This window comes from Podarcis bocagei (genome assembly GCF_964188305.1).
Source record: "Podarcis bocagei genome assembly, chromosome: 7".
Taxonomy (NCBI): domain Eukaryota; kingdom Metazoa; phylum Chordata; class Lepidosauria; order Squamata; family Lacertidae; genus Podarcis; species Podarcis bocagei.
Window position 1 is genome coordinate 7,700,331 of NC_138132.1, and position 26,024 is coordinate 7,726,354.

Below are 26,024 nucleotides of genomic sequence, written 5' to 3' on the forward strand. Positions count from 1 at the left end.
TCTTTGCGCTCCTCCCAGCGGTCATTCCTCCTCCGGTCACTGCTATGGATGCACAACCTGACTGTCTGTTTCCAGGCACTGTGGTCGTCTGCAAAAGATTCCCACATGGTGGAGTTGATGTTGCCAGCGTTCACGTCATGTTTGCAGATGTAACACAGAGTTGGTCTGCCAGCGGCCTGGTGCCTGAAGCCAGCTCCCCTTAAAGGTAAAGGACCCCTGACCATTAGGTCCAGTCGTGGCCGACTCTGGGGTTGCGGTGCTCATCTTGCTTTACTGGCCGAGGGAGCCGGCGTACAGCTTCCAGGTCATGTGGCCAGCATGACTAAGCCGCTTCTTGCGAACCAGAGCAGTGCACGGAAACGCCGTTTACCTTCCCGCCGGAGCGGTACCTATTTATCTACTTGCACTGGTGTGCTTTCAAACTGCTAGGTTGGCAGGAGCAGGGACCGAGCAATGGGAGCTCACCCTGTCGTGGGGATTTACCTTCCTGCCAGAGTGGTACCTATTTATCTACTTGCACTTTTTGGCGTGCTAGGTTGGCAGGAGCAGGGACCAAGCAACGGGAGCTCACCCCGTCGCGGGGATTCGAACCACCAACCTTCCGATCAGCAAGTCCTAGGCTCTGTGGTTTAACCCACAGCGCCACCCGCGTCCTAGCATTCAAAAGGTTAGTGAGACAGGACTCGCCTTTGCAGAAGCCACGCTGATTCTTCTCCAGCAAATTCTTCGTTTTCTTCCATATGCTTGGTGATCTTATTCTTCATAACGCTTTCCACCCGTTTACAAATGTAATGCACCTTCGGCTAACTGGATCTCCCCGGATCCCTCCCCACCCCCATGGTCACTTTCTAGTCCTCCGGAGCAGAGGTCAGTCTTAGGACAGGTTACATATTTTTGTACGCCAGCAATTTGGCATTTGATTTCTTTGACGAATTGGAGGGGGCAGGATACAGCCTAGTCCTGGTGCTTTGTTCCCTTTTTAATTTGTAATTGCGGCCTAGAATTTCATCTCTTGCCACCAGTATTTCCCTCGTTCTTCAGACTCCCCTCTTTGAAAAGTCAGTTCAGGCACAGGGATCTCGTCTACGTTTTCTGACAAAAGACAAAAGGCAAAGGATCCTTCTGGCATCTCCTTCTACTTTAGCACACCTTTAAGTCTCCACTCATCCTAACAGTCAAGCGGTTTCCCTACTTCTGAGGCATTTAAAGACTTTTGAACATGTTGGTGTTAACATTTTAACGATGTGTCCCTCGATTGTTTTAATTTTTCACGCCCTTTACGGTCTGCTAGCATTTCTTTGGCCGGATTTTTAGGTTCCTATTTGTCCTAATTTCAGCAAGTCTTCCGTTTTCTGAAGGAAGCCTTGTTGCTTCTTGTAGCTGCTTTGACTTTTGCTAGTTAACCATGTCAACATCTTCTTTCCCTTGTAGTAAACTTCTGGTATATATACCTAGCTCTGCTTCTATTATTATAGTTTTGAATAACCCCTAAGCATCGTGGAGAGATTTCACCCTCTTGGCGTTCCCTTTCAACGTTCTCTTTTTTCTTCCTTTTTCTTTACCAATTCCCTTGTTTTGCAGGAAAGTTTCCAAAGTCCAGTGTCTTTCTGCAAGAAGCGCCACTTGGTTTCCCTAAAATCGGTCTTTTATCCGAGAGGGGAATGCGGCTAAGTCTAGGGTGCCCCATGGCACAAAAGGAGCTTTCAGTTGTGCTTGCAGAACCAGCTCTGGACGTTTTCAGGCGAATTTTGTGCCTAAAACATAGGGCAATTCTCTCTCTCTCTGTGTGTGTGTGTGCTTGGTCAAGTCATGAGTTCTTTGCAGAAAACCTTGCATGTCTAGACGTATAAAGGTTAAATTCAGGACATGGCGGGGACGTGTGGGGAGGTGGGGATGAATATTTTCATACCCCTGGCCCTTTAAATTGCAAACTCCACCTCCCCAATATTAACATTGTCTAAACAGCGTTTTGAGTATCAGTCCCACATCACTTAAGAGAGTTGTATGCCTCTGTGTAGCATTGGCCATGCTTTCATCCTTCTCGATTCCCTCTTATCCCCCTGCCTTGACCGGGGGCCAGTATTTTGACAGGTTTAAAGACTATCTCAACCTCTCGAAGGTCATCCTGGAGATCATTGAGGACCGAAAGAAGGGGCAGGCTGGTTTTCCGGTCTGGGGTCCCCTTGACTGCAGTGATGTGCCCTTGGGACCCCTTGAAGACCCCTTGGGAGTCCTGGCTCAGTGGGCCATCAGCAGCGGGAGCAGCAGCTCGGAGGGTGGAGCGAACGGCGAGGCGCCGCAGCCCCCCCAGCAAGCCGCCAAGGGGATGATCTGCAACTTTTGCAAGCACAACGGAGAGTCCAAGAACGTCTACACTTCCCACCCGCTGAAACGGGCCGACGGGGTGGTGGCCTGCCCCATCCTTCGCAACTACACCTGCCCGCTCTGCGGCGCCACAGCCGGCAAGGCCCACACCCTCAAATACTGCCCGCTCAACCAGGAGAAGCAGTCGCTGTATCGCAAGTGCGGACGCAACTCGGCCGGGCGCAAGGTCAAGAGATGAAGCGAGGGACCTCCCTGCCCAGGAACGAAGAACCACCAACCCACGACTACTGTAATTAAGAACCAGAGATAAGACAGAACACATCATTTTTGATACCGGCAACTCCAAAAAAGCCAACTTCGTTTGTCCCTACCCAACCTCGCCTTTCAAAATACATTTAAATCAAGACGTTTATTTTGTATTATTTGCTTTCTACGCCAGGAAGATGACGGATGCTGCAACAAGTGATCTTTTTTAAAAGACACATACGGGATATCATGAAAATGCACCCTGCTTTTCAGTTTGAAGAACGGAAATCAGCCTAGTTTCTTTCCCTAAATCTGTGAGTTTATAACACTTTTGTCTCTTGCTTTTTAAAATTTCTGCAATTGTCTTAAATCTTTTCAGGGCCACTTGTTGCATGATGGAAGCAGCTATTTCGCCCTCCAAGAATCCTAAAACAAATCCCAAAAGTTGCCATTTTGTTTCTTATATCATGTGTGTTTTGTATATATGAGAAAAGTTTATATGCTTTGAAAAGAAATATTTTTATATATATTTTAAAAAGAAAAGTATTTATATCTATATTTGTTCTTGTGGGTGGTGGTGTTTGCACTGCAGAAGTTTATTATGTTTTGTTCCGGTGACGTTTGAGACTGTTTAATAAACAAGTTTTTATTGTTCTTGCATCAAATCATTGCCTTTCTCAGTTTTGTTCTTGCATCAAACTGTTGAATTTTCTTCAAGCGTTTCCCTGCAAGAGTTCAGGCAACAACAGGCTAACCGTAACTTGGAAAGTTTACAGTGCTTGGTAGTAGGTCCTGCTTAGGCCAATGGGGCATATTGCCTTGTAAATATATCTAGGTCTGTGCATAAATCTCTAGGTATTTTGTTAATAAAATATATCTGTGCACAAACATGGAATCTAACTGGGTTAGATAGCAAGACTTTTTGAGAAGATCATCAGTTGAAAATGGGGACTCCTTAAATAATTGCAGCTGAATCTTCTAACATGCTTTGGAAACTTCTGCAACACGAGTATATTCCGAAATCTGGGATCTATATTTCCTTAACTCTGCAAAAAAATAATGCTTCCACTTATCATGTGTGGACCGTGCAAGACATCAATGCCTCATATCCACTAACCAGTGAAAACTCCTACTTGGTCTCCATTTTGTCTTCTCAGATCTCAATAGGCATTAATTGTACACTTTTAAGCCACCGTGAGGAAACTTCTTCTTTTTAAGGTTGGGGAGAACAAAAACGTGTACTCCCTTCCCTTTCACAGAATTCATGAAATTCACAGAATTCCCCCCCCCCCTTCTCAAACCTCCCTATATAGGGCTGGATTTTGCACCCTGACATCTGCAGACACTGTTAAAATTAAGTGAAAGGGATTTTGTATTACAGATGCACTTGGCATTCACAAATCACATTCACCCCCTCTTTTGGGGGGGTGGGGGTAAAGGTAAAGGGACCCCTGACCATTAGGTCCAGTCGTGACCCACTCTGGGGTTGCGGCGCTCATCTCGTTTATTGGCCGAGGGAGCCGGTGTACAGCTTCCGGGTCATGTGGCCAGCATGACTAAGCCACTTCTGGCGAACCAGAGCAGCGCACGGAAATGCCGTTTACCTTGCCGCAGGAGTGGTACCTATTTATCTACTTGCACTTTGACGTGCTTTCGAACTGCTAGGTTGGCAGGAGCAGGGACCGAGCAATGGGAGCTCACCCCGTCGCAGGGATTCGAACCGCTGACCTTCTGATCAGCAAGTCCTAGGCTCTGTGGTTTAACCCACAGCGCCACCCGCGTCCCTGTGGGGTGGGGGGTAGATGCATTTTTTTCCTGGATGTAGATGTTTTTCCACCACCACCCCACACAGCAGAATGCACAAAGTCCTGATCATGATTAATCAAAGTGAGGAAAACACTTTGTGTGGCCTCAAACTGGAGGATTAAGGAATGGGAACCCTCCCCTTTCATGTTAAAAAGAATACCACACAGAACTCAGAACATAACAGATAAACCTTTGCGAAGCAGGTAGCCCACCCCATTCTAGTTTTTGCACCAAAGCTCCCTATCACCTTGATAACTGGTTTTCAACATCACGATATATCACTAGCTAAACATTGTGATACAGTGGACGCTCAGGTTGTGAACGTGATCCGTGCGGGAAGCACGTTCGCAACCCACAGCGTTCGCAATCCGCAGCGCCGCGTCTGTGCACGCGTGGGTTGCGATTCGGCGCCTCTGCGCATGCGCAAAGCGCAATTTAGCGCTTCTGCGCATGTGCCCTAAACCCAGAAGTAACCCGTTCTGGTACTTCCAGGTTCGGCGCGGTGCGCAACCCAAAATCTCGCAACCCAAAGCGCCTGTAGCCCAAGGTATGACTGTATACTGATACATCACGATGTCTGAAACAAGGATGGAACGATGTGGATGTAAACACTGAACGTGGCAACCCTGTGGGGAAAAGGATGTTCTCCTAAACCAGCACGACAATGGTTCCTCTTCATCCTGGAGAAGAGTGACTAGCGGGGTGCCACAGGGTTCTGTCTTGGGCCCGGTCTTATTCAACATCTTTATCAACGACTTGGGTGATGGACTCAAGGGCATCCTGATCAAATTTGCAGATGACACCAAACTGGGAGGGGTGGCTAACACCCCAGAGGGCAGGATCACACTTCAAAACGACCTTGACAGATTAGAGAACTGGGCCAAAACAAACAAGATGAACTTTAACAGGGAGAAATGTAAAGTATTGCACTTGGGCAAAAAAAATGAGAGGCACAAATACAAGATGGGTGACACCTGGCTTGAGAGCAGTACATGTGAAAAGGATCTAGGAGTCTTGGTTGACCACAAACTTGACATGAGCCAAAAGTGTGACGCGGCAGCTAAAAAAGCCAATGCAATTCTGGGCTGCATCAATAGGAGTATAGCATCTAGATCAAGGGAAGTAATAGTGCCACTGTATTCTGCTCTGGTCAGACCTCACCTGGAGTACTGTGTCCAGTTCTGGGCACCACAATTCAAGAAGGACACTGACAAACTGGAACGTGTCCAGAGGAGGGCAACCAAAATGGTCAAAGGCCTTTAAACGATGCCTTATGAGGAACGGCTAAGGGAGCTGGGCATGTTTAGCCTGGAGAAGAGGAGGTTAAGGGGTGATATGATAGCCATGTTCAAATATATAAAAGGATGTCATATAGAGGAGGGAGAAAGGTTGTTTTCTGCTGCTCCAGAGAAGCGGACACGGAGCAATGGATCCAAACTACAAGATAGAAGATTCCACCTAAACATTAGGAAGAACTTCCTGACAGTAAGAGCTGTTTGACAGTGGAATTTGCTGCCAAGGAGTGTGGTGGAGTCTCCTACTTTGGAGGTCTTTAAGCAGAGGCTTAAAGGAGTCAGGATGGTGTTTCCTGCTTGGCAGGGGGTTGGACTCGATGGCCCTTGTGGTCTCTTCCAACTCTATGATTCTATGACTTTTCCTCTGTTCACACAGGGAGGGCTGAGCTTCTGCAAAAGGATAACTTTTTCGCCACCAGACACTGAACTGCAACTCGCCATCAGCCTCTAGCTAGCATGGCCAACGAGCAAGGATTATTTGCGTTGTAGTTTCAGCAACACCTGGAAGGGGCCAAAGTTTCCCCACACCTGTTCCGGAAGCATCCATTCCCCTCGTTGATGTGAGAAGTGATAGGATGCTGGAATATTGTTGTGTTTTTAGTTGTGTTTAGTCGTTTAGTCGTGTCTGACTCTTCGTGACCCCCTGGACCAGAGCACGCCAGGCACTCCTGTCTTCCACTGCCTCCCGCAGTTTGGTCAAATTCATGTTGGCAGCTTCGAGAACACTGTCCAACCATCTCATCCTCTGTCGTCCCCTTCTCCTTGTGCCCTCCATCTTTCCCAACATCAGGGTCTTTTCCAGGGAGTCTTCTCTTCTTCTTGAGGTGGCCAAAGTCTTGGAGCCTCAGCTTCAGGATCTGTCCTTCCAGTGAGCACTCAGGGCTGATTTCCTTCAGAATGGAGAGGTTTGATCTTCTTGCAGTCCATGGGTCTCTCAAGAGTCTCCATGCTGGAATATAAACAAGGCCTTTTTTTGCCTGTTGCGAGGTTTGTTATGGCTACCATTCGCTCTGTTTTTACCCCCCCCCCCTCAGAGCAACTGGCAGAAAAGAGGAATTTTGTATCTTTAGTGGAGACGGCTGGTTTGCACCGTCTCCAACAGAAAGCCCTGATCTCTAGAAATGGGCAATGGGAAACAAGGGTCAGTGGAAAGGGCTCCCCCCCCCCCACAATCCGGCCTCTCAGGCCCACTTTTGATGAAAAAGTGGAAAAAGCAAATGGAACAAGGTCCTTCAGAGAATGGTCATCGCCCAAATGAAGGCTGGATACCTAGACTCTACAAGGGGAAGGCAAGCTAGGAGCACAAGGTGCACACTCACATTTTAGACAGGCCCAAGCTGGCGTGGCCATTCACCTTGGATACATGCAATGTTTAACCCAAGTCCTGAGGATAAGGGATCTAGAAGGTGGACAGAAGTGGGCATCCGGTTGGCCAACTTGAGCAAAGGAGAGTGCTAGATTAGAAGGGATTTGGGCATGATCCAGGGCTCATCTTACTTTCTTTAGGTGGCTCCACCTCACTAGTGCTCAGCAGGTGGGATTCAGGTACAAACCGGGAATTAAGATTTGCACAGTTACATTGAATTGAAGCCCTTTGTCACTCTTAGCACAATCAAGGCACTTCTTTAGAAGTGACTTCCAGCAGTTAGGAAAGAGATAGGGAAACGCTGAAAAGTGTGGGGTGAGCAAAGAACCAAAGGGAAAACATCTAAAGGACCCTTCAAGGAAACAGGGATGAGTGAATTCTCGTCGTGATGGAACCTGCCAGCAAAAGGAAGGATGGATAAGCAAAGTTATGGACGACGTCAAATCAGCAAAGCTAATTGCTAAAATAAAAGACTCTAATGGAGACTGGGTGTTGTTGGGGGTTTTTTTGAAGACCTTTGAACCCTTTGTGGATTATTTGAAGAAATATAACAGGAAGAATCTGTGAATGGGATTTGATCTACAAGCAACAGAAAGCATGAGAGACTATTGCATGGGTAGGCAAACTAAGGCCCGGGGGCCGGATCCGGCCCAATCGCCTTCTCAATCTGGCCCCTGGATAGTCCGGGAATCAGCGTGTTTTTACAAGAGTAGAATGTGTCCTTTCATTTTAAAATGCATCTCTGGGTTATTTGTGGGGCATAGGAATTTGTTCATCCCCCCCAAAAAAATAGTTCGGCCCCCCACAAGGTTTGAGGGACAGTGAACTGGCCCCCTGCTGAAAAAGTTTGCTGACCCCTGGACTATTGTGTTATGATTATGATGTAAAAAAGGGAAGACGAGGTGCAGGAAGGGGGGTGCGGATAAGAAACATCATGGAAAATGGGATGGGAAGTTGATAATATAAAAGATTTTTTTTTTTAATGTATTGGAATTATATGTGGAATTTCTGCAAATTTATATATACAGTGGTGCCTCGCAAGACGAAATTAATCCGTTCCGCAAGCCTCTTCGTTTAGCGGTTTTTTCGTCTTGTGAAGCAACCCTATTAGCGGATTAGCGGATTAGCGCTATTAGCAGTTTAGCGGCTATTAAAGGCTTAGCGGCTATTAAAGGCTTAGCGGATTAGCGGCTAAAAGGCTATTAGCGGCTTAGCAGCTTAGAAAAAGGGGGGTAGCAAAAAAAAAATCGGAACACTTGCAAGACGTTTTCGTCTTGCAAAGCAAGCCCATAGGGAAAATCGTCTTGCGAAGCAGCTCAAAAACGGAAAACCCTTTCGTCTAGCGGGTTTTCCGTCTTGCGGGGCACCACTGTAAAAATAAAATAAAATTGAGGGGGGGGGGAACCCCTCCCTGCGAAGAAATCAGAAGGGATGCTTAGTAGGGATCGGATACAATATAGTGTCCCCGTAAGCTTTTTGCAAGCATACAGGTTTTCTACAGGAGCCCAGAGGTAAGAAGGGAGAGGAGGAAGATCGGGGGTGGGGTGGGGGGTTCAGAGGCTGGCAGTGGGGCCGCCTTCTGGGGTGTGAGCCTTGGCAGAACTCCAGCAACGCTGACCCCCCCCAAAAAAGCACCTCTCTTGTGCACATATAGGTGCAGCCGCTGCAGAAAGCACTAGTTGCCTTAAGTGTTCCTTGCAGCAGATTGCAAAATGCGCATGATGGACGCCCAGCCCCAAGCCACAAGGAAGTACCTCTTGTGCATGTGGCTATTTTTCAACGGATTACAGCTGTGCAGATGCTTCTCCCTGGTTAGCCGTGTGATCCCAGTGGAGTTTGCAAAACACAGCTGGAATCCCTTCTGCAGCGAGCTGAACATGGGGGCTGTGTTGATCTAGCAAGCTCAGCTCCTGAAGAGGCCCGAACTGCAACTTCGCCTTGAAGGCGAAACTGCCCAGCGCAGAGAAGAGAAGGACAGTCCCTTTACAGCAGCCATGGGGAACCTTTATCAGCTTAAGGGCCACATTCCATTCAGGGATTGCCTTCCAGGGGCCACATACAAAAAGTGGGCGGGGTCAGAGTCAAGGGTGGGTGGAGCAATGATTTATTTTTTTTTGGCCTTTGTACAGTTAGCTGTTTGACACCCACCCACACCCGACGCTCTCTATCCTCCTTCCAGGCATTATCAGAATCCAAGGCTGCGTTCTAGCCAGGAGAAAACAGGGTGTGACCTGGAGCGAATATTGAGGGCCAGGTAAATAAGTCTAGAGGGCCACATTTTACCTCGGACCTGAGCTCCCCTTGCTCTAGGACATGTCTGCATGCCAAAGCAAAGCCATTTTCAAATCTTAAAAATAAAAATGCATTTGCCACTGAAAGACACTTTTTGGAACTGTAGTTCTTAGCGCCTTCATAACAATGAGCACAGGAGCTAGATAAATATTAGACAACTCAGTTGGATAGAGCATGGTGCTAACACCGCCACGGTTGCAGGTTCGATCCCCGTTAAGGGGACGGTTTCATATTCCTGCACTGCAGGGGGTTGAGCTAGATGACCCCCCAGGGTCCCTTCCTTGATTGATTGATTGATTGATTGATTGATTGATTGAATGCATTTATATACTGCCCTATACCCAAAGGTCTCAGGGCGCTTCACAGAACAAAATCAGAATATAAAACCACAGCATATATAATCAAAATAAAAACCACAACCCAAAAGCCCTTCATGATTCTATGAGCCTTCTATACCTAGTTAGACCATTGGTCCAACTACCTTAGTACTGCCTACACGGACTGGCAGCAGCTTATCTGAATTTCAGGCAGGGGAGTTGGGCCCTTGTTATGTACTGAGCTGAATAGGATCCAAAAGGCAGCGGTCTGATTGGTCCTAGAACAATAGGATTCAGAATGCAGCGGTCTGATTGGTCCTAGAACAATAGGATCCAGAATGCAGCAGTCTGATTGGTCCTAGAACAATAGGGTCCAGAATGCAGCAGTCTGATTGGTCCTAGAACAATAGGGTCCAGAATGCAGCGGTCTGATTGGTCCTAGAACAATAGGGTCCAGAATGCAGCGGTCTGATTGGTCCTAGAACAATAGGGTCCAGAATGCAGCAGTCTGATTGGTCCACAGGAGCCACCCAATCTAGCTCCAGGTGGAAGTGAATCCACAACCTGATTGGTCTACAGGTGAATCCCGGAATTAGCCAATCACGTGGGGCCCATTGTGTAAATAATCTATATAAAGCAGACATTCTGGGGAAACTTCCATTTCCTCCTCACCACTATGAGCTGAATAAAGAGCATGAAATCCACTCTCGACCCTGAGTATATTTCAGCCCTTCTGCCTGCCAAGCAGCTGTCCTTACCACTGGGGTGTGGCTGTTGGCAGAGGATTCAAACTGGACAGGGATCGGGGGTGGGGTGGGGGCAGCGAGCTCTGCTTCCAGTCGGGCAAACTGCCCATGCCTCCTCCAGAAGGCTAGCCTCACACGTCAGAACTTCAGAGCCACCCTTCCTAATCCAAAAATCGCAAACAGAAGACAAGAGTTTATTCCAGAAGCTTCTGTTTGCATCCCACAGTGGCAAAGAGCTGGGGTTGCTCCCTCCGCTGGCTCTGACCTCGTCACAGGCTCAGTGGCTCGGTGTTTTCTTGTCTGAGGAGAAACGAAAAGGAAAGGAGTGATTAGCCCCCATCTGTGCTAATTAAGATGCAGCAACCGCTCTCAATTCCTCTAGGGCAGGGGTCTGCAACCTTTAAGACAAAAAGAGCCACTTGGACCCGTTTCCGAAGAAAAAAACAACTGGGAGCCACAAAACTCGTCATTATAAAAATAACTTTTTTGTCACTTTTTATTATTTCTTTGTTTGACCCCTCAGAATTACTCCTCCTCATAGAAATAAACGTTAAATTAACAAGTTACCTTTTTTTGTGTGTATGTTCTTCACTCCCCTTCAAAACAGTGACCAGCATACATGCCCCCTTTCAATGCAGTGACCAGCGTACATGCCCCTTACAATGTAGCGGGCGGGTGGGAAGGTGATGTCGGGATGGTGCGTGACTAACGCACGCACCGCCCCCATGTGACGTCACAGCCAGTACAGTGCCCGCTACAGTGGGGAGTGTCGGGGCGCACAATGCGCCTCCTCCTCTTGCTAGTACATAGGCGCCGACTCCATGGGGCTTGAGGGGGCCCGAGCCCCCTCAAAAATTCATTTGGGGGGCTCCGCCCCCCCAATAATCTCCGGCGCCCCTCCAGCAGAGCGCCATCGCCGCCCCTCCCCCAGCCCAAAATGCACAGGGTCGGGCTGCATACCTCCTGCCCTCCCTCCCGAGCAAAAGCTCCACCCAATTTCCTTCGGAGCTGATTAATAGGCGCAGCACGCTCTCCCCTATTCGCTCACGAGGAGGCGGCGCCACTTTATTTGCATATTCATGAGCTTATTTATTATTCATGAGCTTTCCCGGGGCCCCCCCCAATATTTTTTATAAATCCGCGTCCCTGTGCTAGTATCCGCCCCGGAGCCGCGGCAAAGGTGTAAAAGAGCCACATGCGGCTCCGGAGCCGCGGGTTGCAGACCCCTGCCCCAGGGTTTAATCTGCAAAGGCCAGACTGCAAGATCCCTGCCTCTGGGCATCGCTGATGAGGTCCAAAGGATAGCAGAGCAAGACATCTGGCACCAGCTGGGATGAAGGAATTGCTGGGAGGAGGCGTACAAGGCGCCATTCAACCGCCTTAGGGACTCCGGATTTGTGTAGGGTCTCCTCCTGAGCCTTTTCCCAAAGGATGGATGGCGGCTAACAGGTTGAGGTTGAATCCTGACAAGACAGAAGTACTGTTCTGGGGGGACAGGAGGCGGGCTGGTGTGGAGGACTCCCTGGTCCTGAATGGGGTCACTGTGCCCCTGAAGGACCAGGTGCGCAGCCTGGGAGTCATTTTGGACTCACAGCTGTCCATGGAGGCGCAGGTCAATTCTGTGTCCAGGGCAGCTGTTTACTAGCTCCATCTGGTACGCAGGATGAGACCCTCCCTGCCCGCAGACTGTCTCGCCAGTGGTGCATGCTCTGGTTATCTCCCGCTTGGACTACTGCAATGCGCTCTACGTGGGGCTATCTTTGAAGGTGACCCGGAAACTACAATTAATCCAGAATGCAGCAGCTAGACAGGTGACTGGGAGCGGTTGCCGAGACAACATAAAACCGGCTTGAAAGATCTACATTGGCTCCCAGTACGCTTCTGAGCACAATTCAAAGTGTTGGTGCTGACCTTTAAAGCCCTCAATGACTTCGGTCCAGTATACCTGAAGGAGTGTCTCCACCCCCATTGTTCAGCCCAGACACTGAGGTCCAGCACTGAGGGCCTTTTGGTGGTTTCCTCACTGCGAGAAGCAAAGCTACAGGGAACCAGGCAGAGGGCCTTCTCAGTAGTGGCACCCGCCCTGTGGAACACCCTCCCACCAGATGTCAAAGAGAAGAACACCTGCCAGACTTTTAGAAGACATCTGAAGGCAGCCCTGTTTAGGGAAGCTTTTAATTTTTAACAGACCACTGTATTTTAATACTTTGTTGGGAGCCGTCCAGAGTGGCTGGGGAAACCCAGCCAGATGGGCGGGGTATAAATAATAAATTATTATATTATTATTATTATTATCCCGCAAGGCAGCAGAGGTTTAGGATCAGAGATGGGCTCTCTTTCGGGGTGGACGAGTCCCACCTGCCCCTCACTCCCCTCTATGGCACATGCAGAAACTGTCTTCTTGACCGCTGGACCTACTCTTGGTCTTGACCGCTCAATCCGCCAGAGTCTGGCTTTGCATGCAGGGGAAGTTCCTAACCCACCGAGGGTTTGGGATGCCCTGGGATCTTTGAATGAAGGGCGGCATACAAATTTAATAAATAGTAATCATAAAATAAGTATAATAGTGTTGGGCTTGCCAATCAGAAGGTTGGCGGTTCGAATCCCTGTGACGGGGTGAGCTCCTGTTGCTCTGTCCCAGTTCATGCCAACCTAGCAGTTCGAAAGCACACCAGTGAAAGTAGATAAATAGGTACCACTCCAGCGGGAAGGTAAATGGCGTTTCCTTGCGCTCCGGCTTCCATCATGTTATTCCGTTGCGCCAGAAACAGTTTAGTCCTGCTGGCCACGTGACCTGGAAAGCTGTCTGTGGACATACGCCGGCTCCCTTGGCCTGAAAGTGAGATGAGTGCCGCAACCCCATAGTTGCCTTTGACAGGACTTAACCATCCAGGGGTCCTTTACCTTTACAGTTCCCAGGATTCTTCGGAGGAAGTCATGCACCTTAAATGTGAGGTGTATAAAGTGAATTTAAAGCGCACAAGTCCTCCCAAAGAATTCTGGGAACTGTAGATTGCTAAGATTGCCAGGAATTATAAATCTGTTAGGGGTAAAGTACCATTCCCAGTAGGGACACAGGTGGTGCTGTGGGTTAAACCACAGAGCCTAGGACTTGCTGATCAGAAGGTCAGCGGTTCGAATCCCCATGACGGGGTGACTTCCTGTTGCTCAGTCCCTGCTCCTGCCAACCTAGCAGTTCAAAAGCACCTCAAAGTACAAGTAGATAAATAGGTACCGCTCCAGCGGGAAGGTAAACGGCATTTCCGTGTGCTGCTCTGGTTCGCCAGAAGTGGCTTAGTCATGCTGGCCACATGACCCGGAAGCTGTACGCCGGTTCCCTCGGCCAGTAAAGCGAGATGAGCGCCACAACCCCAGAGTCGGCCACGACTGGACCTAATGGTCAGGGGTCCCTTTACCCTTTACCTTACCGTTCCCAGTATTCTTTGGGGGAAGGTATGTGCCTTAAATGTGCTTTAGATATATGGTGCAGCTGTGAAGTTAGAAAAATAGATGGGGTAGGACAGAGAGCAGGGTCTTTCGTGACGCCAACCACTCTCCTTTCAGTTCAACAGTCTTGGATGTTTCAGGAGCAGTGCGCAAAGCTTTTGGAAGTGGGGGCATCCGAGGTCAAAACACGACATTAATTGGACTAGGCGTTTTCAGGAGGAAAATGGTTCCTAGCGCATAACCTCTTCATCTTCCAAGAACACACAAAGCTTGCAAGTGCGGCAAACACTGCTTCCAAAAATTCGCCATCTGTCAGTAACATGCAAAATCCAGAACTCTTTTCAACCCAAATTGTCCCCGGTGACTTTATTGAGGTGGTGGTGGGGAAATGAATGCAAATATACGCATTCCAGCCAATTGAAGAAGAAGAAGAGTTTGGATTTGATATCTCGCTTTATCACTACCCGAAGGATTCTCAAAGCGGCTAACATTCTCCTTTCCCTTCCTCCCCCACAACAAACACTCTGTGAGGTGAGTGGGGCTGAGAGACTTCAGAGAAGTGTGACTGGCCCAAGGTCACCCAGCAGCTGCATGTGGAGGAGCAGGGAAGCGAACCCGGTTCACCAGATTACGAGTCCACTGCTCTTAACCACTACACCACACTGCAAGCAAGGGAACTTTTTTGGGTAGCAGAATCTGTGTGCCAGGCAACGCTGTTCTCAAAGTCAGACCTTAATAATAATAATAATAATAATAATAATAATAATAATAATAATAATTTATTTGTACCCCGCCCATCTGGCTGGGTTTCCCCAGCCACTCTGGGCGGCTTCCACAGAGATAAAAAATACACTAAAATGCCACACATTAAAAACTTCCTTGAACAGGGCTGCCTTAAGATGTCTTCTGAATGTCAGGTAGTTGTTTATCTCTTTGACATCTGAAAGGAGGGCGTTCCACAGGGCGGGAGCCACTACCGAGAAGGCCCTCTGTCTGGTTCCCTGTAACCTCACTTCTCGCAATATCGAACCGCCAGAAGGCCCTTGGAGATGGATCTCAGTGTCCGGGCTGAACGATGGGGGTGGAGACGGTCCTTCAGGTATACAGGACTGAGGCCGTTTAGGGCTTTAAAGGTCAACACTAACACTTTGAATTGTGCTAAATTTGAATTTAAAGCACATTTGGAGCACATTATTTCCCTCAGAGAATTCTGGGCACTGTAGTTTAGCCTTCACACTGTTACAATCACCAAGGAATGCGTTGCCACAAATGTGCTAGGATCATGTGCAGGCTGATCCAGGAAAGGGAACAACTCTGGTTTGGGGGAGGAAGAAGAGATTTGAGAATAGGGGAAGTCCAGCTACAACAGGCAGTGCCTTACATTTTTTTTTATTTATTTTTTGGTAATGTAGGTTTTATTTATTTTAATCTTTAAACTGTTTTCAACTTTAAGCATGGTGGCATTGAGATATACCTTTGCACTGGAGCGTACAACATAACAACAGTTGACATGAAAACAGAAATTAAACAGCAATTAGAAATAAAAATAGAAATTCAACAGAAACAGAACAGAAATTAAACAATAAACGTTTCAGGAATGTGTTAACCATATTGCGTCAAGGTGCGTATACCAAGATTATTACGGTTGCTACTGAAATGAAATGATGTCTATCACTGTGTGTTCCTTAGACTGGTAGCTGGTAGTTTGGATCAGTAGCGATTAGAATTTACAGTGGTGCCCTGCAAGACGAATGCCTCGCAAGACGGAAAACTCGCTAGACGAAAGGGTTTTCCGTTTTGGAGGTGCTTCGCAAAACGAATCTCCTATGGGCTTGCTTCGCAAGACGAAAATGTCTTGCGAGTTCCTGCGGGTTTTTTTCCTCCCCCCCTTTTTCTAAGCCGCTAAGCCGCTTATCAGCTGATCCGATAAACTGATAAGCCGCTAAAAGCCGCTAATAGCGCTAATCCGCTAATCCGTCAATGGGCTTGCTTCGCAAGACGAAAAAACCGCTAGACGAAGAGATTCACAGAACGGATTCTTTTCGTCTTGCGAGGCACCACTGTATAGGAAAGGAAAAATAAAATGTGCTTCACGCACTCCAGACTATGGGTGCTATTTTACCATATGCCTCGTTATCGATAAAGTCACACCAGAAGGCATGAAACGGCCTTACCGTTTGCTCTCCCCTTGGCAAGTACAGGAACCTGGCGGGGGGAAAATACATTTGGAGAGAACAGAAGTCAGCTGCAAAACCAGGACCAGAGTAGGGGTGCAAATTTATTACTACCAAACCCAATTCACCCGAGGGTTGCCACCTTTCTTCAGACAGAATACAGTTCAGGTGGAGGGTTGTTTGTTTGTTTGTTTGTGGCACTGTGGGTTAAACCACAGAGCCTAGGACTTGCCGATCAGAAGGTCGGCGGTTCAAATCCCCGCGACGGGGTGAGCTCCCGTTGCTCGGTCCCTGCTCCTGCCAACCTAGCAGTTTGAAAGCACGTCAAAGTGCAAGTAGATAAATTGGTACCGCTCCGGCGGGAAGGTAAACGGCGTTTCTGTGTGCTGCTGTGGTTTGCCAGAAGCGGCTTAGTCATGCTGGCCACATGACCTGGAAGCTGTACGCCGGCTCCTTCGGTCAATAAAGCGAGATGAGCACCGCAACCCCAGAGTCGGCCACGACTGGACCTAATGGTCAGGGGTCCCTTTACCTTTACCTTTGTTTGTTTATTATTATTACCTGGTGCTGAAATCGAGCACAGCAATCCCTCGCGACGACACCCATGGTTTTACAGTGCTTTGCTCAATTTAAAAAATAGCAAAAGCACTATGAAGATGGCACTCATATCGCGCCCTCAGTCTCCTCTTCCCCAGGCTATGGGTGGGGTGGGGTGGGGGGCAGCAAACAAGGTAGACTGGGCTGTTGCCAGGCAGGAAAGGAGGGGAGGAGATGCTCAATGTCAGTAGGAATTTGGGGACAGGCTGGTCCCATTGAAGATGTCCTGCCTGCACACACACACACACACACACACACACACACACACACACACACACACACTTATATACAGTGGTACCTCGGGTTACATACACTTCAGGTTACATACGCTTCAGGTTACGGACTCCGCTAACCCAGAAATAGTACCCTGGGTTAAGAACTTTGCTTCAGGATGAGAGCAGAAATTGTGCTCTGGCGGTGCGGTGGCAGCGGGAGGCCCCATTAGCTAAAGTGGTGCTTCAGGTTAAGAACAGTTTCAGGTTAAGAATGGACCTCCGGAATGAATTAAGTTCTTAACCCGAGGTACCACTGTATACCCCAAGAAGGAAAATGTGGGGAGAGTGTCAGGCTGGTTAAGAAGGGGTTCTAAAGTGGAAGAAGAGTTTGTGTGGGGACAGAACCCACATATCTGGTCTGGGAAATGAGGGTTAAACATGGATAATAATAATAATAATAATAATAATAATAATAATAATAATAATATTTATTAATACTCCACCTTCCCCGGCCAGAGCCAGGCTCAGAGTGGCTAACACCAATAAAATCACAGTAAAAACATAATAGGGGGAAAAGGGGGGGCAATTTAAAATACAGGTTATAATGCAATTTAAAATGCAGCCTCATTTTAAAGTAGCCAATAAATCAAGACCATAAGGGGAGGGAAACATAAGGGTCAGACCGAGTCCAAACCAAAGGCCAGGCGGAACAGCTCCATCTTGCAGGCCCTGCGGAAAGATGTCAAGTCCCGCAGGGCCCTAGTCTCTTGTGGCAGAGCGTTCCACCAAGTCGGGGCCAGTACTGAAAAGGCCCTGGCCCTAGTTGAAACCAATTTAACCTCCTTGCAGCTCGGGACCTCCAAAGTGTTGTTATTTGTGGACCTTAAGGTCCTCTGCTGGGCATACCAGGAGAGGCAGTCCTGTAGGTACGAGGGTCCTAGGCCACATAGGGCTTTAAAGGTCAAAACCAGCACCTTAAACCTGACCATGTGCTCCACCGGGAGCCAGTGCAGTTGGTATAGCCAGGATGTAGCCAGGATTTATTAGGGGGGGGCAGAGAGAGAAAGGCTTTATGTCAGAGGGGACAGAACAGAGTTATCTGTGATGCAATCGGTCAGTTAGCTAAGAATTTTTATTTATTGACTTGATTGGAGGGGGGCATGGGTGTAGCCAGGGGAGGGCAGGGAGGGGCAGCTGCCCCCCCCAATAAATAAAAAATACATAGTAAACTGACGTTCTGTCCCCCTCCCCCAAACAAAAGGCCTGCCCTCTGTAGCAGGAACCCCCCCACCCCAATCATTCTGTTTGTACAAACTTCACACACACACACACTCACACATTACATACGCCACATTTCTGTTATAAATTCATAGAAAAATCAACCATACATCGGATTTGCACTGTTTCATTTTTATTTTACTCCATATGACAAGGACTATCAAAGGGGGGTGGCTTGGTTCTGGTCAGCCATAATCCCTTCACCATCCCAGCACATCCACAGGAGCCCTGCCCAGTTGCTATGCCAACCCTGATGGTCCTAGACAGAAGACAATCAAGATCACAAAGAACTTGCATATGGGAGTGGATTCAGCATGGACTGAAACAAAGGACAATGATCAGATCTTCCCTCTGGGGGCAGGAAACTGCCAACTCCCCTTTGTCTCCTGGAAGTGACTCATGGGGAGGGGGAAAGGAGGAACCAGCCAGGTGACAGGACACTCAGGTTACCACCACAACTCCTCCCTCAACCCCTCCTTTCTGTAATGTATGCATGATGTTTCTGGGGGTGGGCTTGACCTAGAGGATGGGAATTTCAAAAGTTTTTATAAGGTCTTGCACACCATCTTTCTGGGTCCCTCCTCTCTCCTGCAAGTGAGGGGAGCACCCTGTTGCAACAGTTCAATAAAGGCCAAGCCTACAGGCTGCTGTTTTGCTCCAAGTTATCCTGGTTGGTGTCTTTGTTTTTGTCCAAGGGAGCCCTCGGATTTTTTCCGGTAACACCTCGAAAGAAAAATCCTGGCTGCGCCCATGGGGTGAAAAAGAAAATGAGACAGAAGAGGACTGGGGGGAGGCTGGAAGCGGAGGGGGGTTTCTTACAGAAAAAAATGGAGGGGGGGGAGAATAAGAATGCCCCAGTAAAGGGGTTTGGAAACCAGAGCTGTAAAGAGAGGGAGAGAACTGGACCTGGCAGGGAGAACTTGGGAGATATGTTTTCTTGGGGGAGGAGGGACTGCCCCATAGATCAGGGGGTCAGCAAGCTTTTTCAGCCATCGACCAGCCCACTGTCCCTCAGACCATGTGGGGGACCGGACTATATTTTGAAAAAAGAATGAACGAATTCCTATGCCCCACAAATAACCCAGAGATGCATTTTAAATAAAAGGACACATTCTACTCGTGTAAAAACACGCTGATTCCCGGACAATCGGGGGGTTGGATTGAAAAGGCGATTGGGCCGGATTCGGCCCCCTGGGCCTAATAATAATAATAATAATAATAATAATAATAATAATAATAATAATAATAATTTATTTATACCCCGCCCATCTGGCTGGGTCCCCCCAGCCACTCTGGGCAGCTTCCAACAAAACACTAAAATGCAATAACCTATTATTAGTTTGTTAAGGGCGCTGAGAGTTGTTAGGAGGCCCTGATTCCCGTTCCCAGAGTGGTTTCCCAGTCAATCCCTTCTCACGGGGAACTCGGGGGATTTTAGCTCTCTGAGGAGAACACGTGCCCCACAAGCAGCTCACAGCACCTTTAACAAACTACACTTGCAAAAATTCTTCAGAGAAGAAGTCATGGCAGTTTATCGTTATATGATACCAGGGGCGCCAACTTGAATAAAATATGGGGGGGGGGTTAGATAAACCACAGCCCGCATAATCAATCGCATTACACCAGTGCTTTCCCCCCCTGGGGGGACGCAGGGGTACGCGTACCCCTAAACATTTTGTGAATCTAAGTTTGGCCTCATTGAGAGGCAGTATTTCAATATGAGTAGGAAAATGAGAGTACAGTGGTACCTCTGAATGCGAACAGGATCCGTTCCAGAGCCCCATTCGCATCCTGAAGTAAACATAAGACGCATCTGCGCGTCCGCAGGTTGCGTTTCAACGCTTCCGCGCATGCGCATGATGCCATTTTGAGCGTCTGCGCATGCGCGAGCGGCGAAACCCGGAAGTAACACGCTCCGTTACTTCTGGGTCGCCGCAGAGCGCAACCTGAAAATACTTAACTTGAAGCTACTTCAGCCCGAGGTATGACTGTAACTCTAAACATTTTTTTAAGAAAAAAGCACTGCATGACACGATGCACACACACCATTTGAATGGCAATGCCCATCAAATATGGGGAGGTGGCGGCCCCCTCCAATATTTTATTGTGGGGGTGACCCCCTCCAGTATTTTATTGGAGGGGGCTGGAGCCCCCCAAGCCCCTAGGAGTTGGCTTCTGTGTATGGTAACACTTTAAATGGGCATCTTTTCCTGTCTCTGTTAACAGAAAAATCCGAGGGCTCCCTTGGACAAAAACAAAGACACCAACCAGGATAACTTGGAGCAAAACAGCAGCCTGTAGGCTTGGCCTTTATTGAACTGTTGCAACAGGGTGCTCCCCTCACCCGCAGGAGAGAGGAGGGACCCAGAAAAATGGCGCGCAAGGCCTTATAAAGACCTTTGAAATTGCCACCCTGTAGATCAAGACCACCCCCAGAAACATCATACATACATCACAGAAGGGGTGTAACCTAAGACCACCCCTCAGATACATCACACCTACATCACAGAAAAGGCGATGTAAAACAGAAATTTCGATATTTTTTTTCCTCCTGTTGTTGTTTATCTCCTGTCTGGCAGGTTACTTGATTGGATTTCTTGGGTAGCCTGGCCAGTCTTTTGTAATGATAAATACTTAGTTCCTGGGCCATGTCACAGGCTCACACCCTATTCAAACACAGACATACCCTTAAGACAGGATTTGTGAAGGAAAAGACAATGGGGAGGCTTTTCCATTTTGACCTTGCAGAGAAATAACTTGGTCAGTTTAGGAATCAAAATGGTTTCAGGTTGGTCTTCCTGTGCTGATCTATGTATGTGCTTGGTTGGTACGCTTATGAACATTACCATATACAGTGGTGCCTCGCAAGACGAAATTAATTCGTTCCGCAAGTCTCTTCGTCTTGCGAGTTTTTCGTCTTGCGAAGCATGGTTTCCCATAGGAATGCATTGAAAATCAATTAATGCGTTCCTAGGGAAACCGCCTTCAGACCAGGTCCGGGGACAGTCTGTCCCCAGACCTCTTCTGAAGGCTGGGGGGGGGGGACAAGGGCTTTTCTTCCCACCCCCAGCATTTTAAAAAACCCCGGGACAGGCAGGCAGGGGGGAGCAAAGACTTTCGCCCCCCGCCTGCCTTCAGAAGGTGTTCCCGCCCCACCGCCCGGCTTCGGAGGAGGTCCAAGGACAGTGGGGAAGACGCGCTGTGCTTCCCCGCTGTCCCGGATATTTCCCTATGGGCTGTCGTCTTGCGAAGCAAGCCCATAGGGAAATTCGTCTTGCGAAGCGCCTCCAAAACGGAAAACCCTTTCGTCTAGCGGGTTTTCCGTCTTGCGAGGCGTTCGTCTTGTGAGGTACCACTGTATCTAAGACCATAAAATTCCTATCACACGTCTTTGTGTTGGCTCCCAAATTATGAAACTCCTTTCCCACAGAGGTGAGTCTGGTACCTTCGTCATGCAGCTTTTGCTGTCTGCAGCGACAGATTTTGGGCTTTTAAAATTTCAGCAGCACCCTGCGCGGCTCTGCTGCTTCTGTGAATGCACACCTCTTGATCCCGGTCTTTGTCAGTGAAGGTATTTTGTTTTCTGCGGGGTGGGGTGTGGGACACACAAAAGCACACACGCACTGCTGCTTTCACTAAATGTATACTGTTCTGTTCTGGCTGGAACGGATTTCCTTTTCTTAAAAATAATAATAATTGCAACAGTTTTATCTGTTTTGATACGTTATATTGTTATAACCTGTCCTGGGCCCTTCTATGGTGGAGAGTGGATAAGGAATGTTTTAAACAGGGCTGCCATATTTCAAAAAGTGAAAAGGTTGTGGAGCTTTCTTTTGCAAAATCTTTACCCCCTCTCCTCCCACCATGAAAAATGAAGTTTTTGAGCTATTTTTAAAGAAAATTGCCAGCCAACCCCCCAACACTTCCAATATGGGCTGCCATGCTCCTGGGTTTTTCCCGGACATCATTTTCGATGGGCGAATGTCCGGGATATTCCAGACATAGTAAAGGGTAAAGGGACCCCTGACCATTAGGTCCAGTCACGACCGACACTGGGGTTGCAGCACTCATCTTGCTTTATTGGCCGAGGAAGCCGGCGTACAGCTTCCGGGTCATGTGGCCAGCATGACTAAGTTGCTTCTGGTGAACCAGAACAGCGCACTGAAATGCCATTTACTGTCCCGCCAGAGCGGTACCTATTGATCTACTTGCACTTTGACGTGCTTTCGAACTGCTAGGTTGGCAGGAGCAGGGACCGAGCAACGGGAGCTCACTCCGTCGCGGGGATTCGAACCGTCGACCTTCCAATCAGCAAGTCCTAGGCTCTGTGGTTTAACCCAGTGTTCCCCAACCTTGGGCCTCCAGCTGTTTTTGGACTACAACTCCCATCATCCCTCGCTAGCAAGACCAGTGGTCAAGGATGATGGGAATTGTAGTCCAAAAACAGCTGGAGGCCCAAGGTTGGGGAACACTGGGTTAAACCACAGCGCCACTCACGTCCCTTTTTCCAGACATATGGTAGCCCGATTTTAAATGGAAAACTAAATCTACTCCTGACGCAGAAACGCCCTCTCCATCCCTGGAACCTAAGCTATAAATAAGTTCCATTTTGTTTTGATAGTCACTAGGCAACTGCCTCTCACTCCAGGGACATTTTCTTTTTTTCCTCTCTCTCTCCCTCCATCCACTCAGCATCTGCTAACTCAAGGAGTGCAGAAGGAAGATCACTGAACCGTGGGCGCCTCTTCGCTTCCTTCTCCTTGGAAATGCGAGTTGTATTTGAGGAGCAGACGCCAGGTTGCATTAGATCTCAAAATCAAGTCTGTTTCCCCCTGCCCCGTGTGTGCGTGTATGTGTGTTGTGTACGTGCACACACACACAGACAGACGGGGGATTTGAAGGGGTGGGTTCCAAAAACGATTTTTGAAATGTCGCAGGTAAAAAAAAAAAAAAATCGAAAATGAAACATTTCCTTAGCGTCCTACCAGTTCCGGAACATTCTCCCGTGCAAACACACAAATGCGCACCCATCAAAATGAAGGGGAACGATGATGTGCATGTGCTTCAGGCATGGATCGTGGCCTATCGCACAGATTTTGCTTTGAGTCCTTTACAGTGGTACCTCGGGTTAAGTACTTAATTCGTTCCGGAGGTCCGTTCTTAACCTGAAACTGTTCTTAACCTGAAGCACCACTTTAGCTAATGGGGCCTCCCGCTGCCACCGCACCGCCAGAGCACGATTTCTGCTCTCATCCTGAAGCAAAGTTCTTAACCTGAAGCGCTATTTCTGGGTTAGCGGAGTCTGTAACCTGAAGCGTATGTAACCCGAGGTACCACTGTATTTAATAAACCGTTTGCAATTCAAAACCCAGCCCACCCAAAAGGCTTGAGCAAACATTACGAATGAAACCCCAAATTATCTTATTCGTTATTGCGTATGTTTGTTTATGTTAAATAAATTTATTAAATTTCTACCCCGCTTTTCCACCAAAAGGCTCAGCAAGGTGTACACGCGTCTCCCCCCCATTTTATCCCAACGACAACCCTGTGAGGTAGATTAGGTTAACAGAGAGCAACTGGCTCAACGTTGCTCAGTGAATCTTGGTCTCCCCACATCCTAGCCCCAAGTTCACATCATATGAGAAAACAGTATTTTAAAAGAGCCATTTCAGACCAGTTTGCTTAAAAGGAAAGGGGGATGAGGGGGTTGAAAACGCAGCCTCAAGCCAAGGACTCTCGATTGACTTACGTACACAGCTGCTCTTCGAGAACATAAATATCGTCTTGCTGTAAAGAAGGAGAGAAAGAGTTGATCATAAAAACGGCCGCTAAGTGCAGTCAACACTTGTAGAAATCAAGTCACTCCAGGGAGCGAAATATTTAAAGGTTTGTATTGAGGCAGGTCCATACCCAAGATTTCCAGGCCAGCGTTTATGATTTTAGACCTCAAAAAATATTCCATGGTGAGAAAAGAATACAACTACAGGGGTACCTTGGGTTCCGAATTTACTGTATTTTTCGCTCTATAAGATGCACCAGACCACAAGACGCACCTAGTTTTTGGAGGAGGAAAACAAGAAAAAAAATATTCTGAATCTCAGAAGCCAGAACAGCAAGAGGGATCGCTGCGCAGTGAAAGCAGCAATCCCTCTTGCTGTTCTGGCTTCTGTGATGGCTGCACAGCCTGCATTCACTCCATAAGACGCACACACATTTCCCCTTACTTTTTAGGAGGGAAAAAGTGAGTCTTATAGAGCAAAAAATACGGTAATTCGTTCCAGAGGTCCATTCTTAATCTGAAACTGTTCTTTTCTTTTCCTTTTCCTTTTTGCAATTTCCCAAATGTTTACGGAAGCAGTGAGAGGTTGCCCATCATACTGTGCTGAAAAGGCAGTTTTATTCAATTCAGAAACTTAAAAACAACAACAGTTTTGCAGCACAGGATAGTGCTATCTGAACTAGACTCCCCCCATTTTTAAAGCTCTTCTAACCCATCAAGAGAGTCAGTTTTGCACGATCTAAGACCTATATCTTAACCACCTTGCGTTCTTGGAAAAAACTGCAGAAAGGCACTTGAAAAGCTGTTAATCTTTTTTTAGTTTTGCTGGTAAGGGTTCATTTCGGCGCAAGGAAGATGCGCTGTTCTCTTCTTAAATTATCAGTCCATGTAATCAATTACAATATTTCCCCCCATTTCCCTCCCTCACCCCTCCCTCTCCCACCCCACAAAGACTTCCCTCGCTCCCCTCTGATTTCTTTACACATATCGTTCTCTGCATATTATAAAATTGTACGTATCTTAATTTTGTCTATCATATGTTCACCTAATAAATTTGTGGATGTTTATTCAAAACCCGCCAAGCAGTCCAGTTCATTTTGTTCTCTTTTTAGAAAATTTGTAAAAAGCTCCCATTCTTCCTTATAGTCACAGTTGTCCAATCTGAAACTGTTCTTAACCTGAGGTACCACTTTAGCTAATGGGCCGCGCGATTTCTGTTCTCATCCTGAGGTAAAGTTCTTAACCCGAGGTACTACTTCTGGGTTAGCGGAGTCTGTAACCCGAAATGTTTGTAATCCGAGGTGTTTGTAACCGGAGGTACTACTGTACCCACAACACCACACGTCAGCAGAACATGGGTTTTGAACCCGTGTTTTGCTGGACTACAAGGAAGCAGGGGCGTCAACTATGGGAGCAGAAGGGGCTTTGGGTCCCGAAATATTGGTGGCCAGGGGTCTTTGGAAGTACTTTACGAGGAGTTGCCTTCAGGCACCAGGCCCGTTGGCAGACCAACTCCGCATTGCAAAGATGTCTGCAAACATGACATGACGGCTTTGCTTGTTGGTCATTGACCGTATTAAAGATATTTGATTTGATTTGATGACATGACGGCTGGCAACATCAACCTCGCCGTGTAGGAATCCCTTGCAGACAGTCAGGTTGTGCATCCATTAAAGGTAAATGTTATGTACTGAGTTGAATAGGATCCAAACTGCAGCAGTCTGATTGGTCCTAGAACAATAGGATTCAGAATGCAGCAGTCTGATTGGTCCTAGAACAATGCAGCAGTATGATTGGTTGGCAGGAACCACCCAATCCTGCTCCAGATAGAAGTGAATCCACAACCTGATTGGCTTACAGTAGAATTCCGGAATTAGCCAATCATGTGCAGCCCATTGTGTAAATAATGTATATAAAGCAGATACTGTGAGGGGACTTTCATTCATTCCTCCTCACCACTATGAGCTGAATAAAGAGCATGAAATCACTTTGCGACTCTGAGTATATTTCAGTAAAGGTACCCATGCCCGTACGGGCCAGTCGTGACCGACTCTAGGGTTGTGCGCTCATCTCACTCAAGAGGCTGGGAGCTGGTGCCGTCCGAAGACACTTCCAGGTCACATGGCCAGCGTGACGAAGCT

General features: G+C 47.8%; 2 protein-coding genes across 9 annotated transcripts in view; one reads left to right on the forward strand and one right to left on the reverse strand.

Moving 5' to 3' along the window:
* Positions 1-546: 546 nt before the first annotated feature.
* Positions 547-4,343, forward strand: NANOS2 (nanos C2HC-type zinc finger 2). The gene is made up of 2 exons (XM_081201776.1): positions 547-778; positions 868-4,343. Exon 2 carries the CDS (start codon positions 2,027-2,029, stop codon positions 2,561-2,563), a length of 537 nt encoding a protein of 178 aa, XP_081057902.1. The 5' UTR covers positions 547-778; positions 868-2,026; the 3' UTR covers positions 2,564-4,343.
* Positions 4,344-10,425: 6,082 nt separating this feature from the next.
* Positions 10,426-26,024, reverse strand: part of LOC308590592 (uncharacterized protein) — a 33,118-nt gene continuing 17,519 nt past the window's right edge. The window contains exons 4-6 of one of the 8 annotated variants that reach the window (XM_081200780.1): positions 23,858-23,891; positions 16,015-16,045; positions 10,426-10,693 (exon numbers count right to left, since the gene is read on the reverse strand). In XM_081200780.1, coding sequence (XP_081056906.1) covers positions 10,532-10,693; positions 16,015-16,045; positions 23,858-23,891 — 227 coding nt within the window. In that variant the 3' untranslated portion in view covers positions 10,426-10,531. Of the gene's footprint in view, positions 10,694-16,014; positions 16,046-16,775; positions 16,842-23,853; positions 23,892-26,024 lie in introns of those variants that run through there. The other 7 variants (XM_081200778.1, XM_081200779.1, XM_081200777.1 and 4 more) reach the window with 7 other exon arrangements.

Bases quoted from the DNA above. Each gene is read 5' to 3' on its own strand.
- NANOS2 (XM_081201776.1), top strand. From the start codon at position 2,027: ATGCTTTCATCCTTCTCGATTCCCTCTTATCCCCCTGCCTTGACCGGG.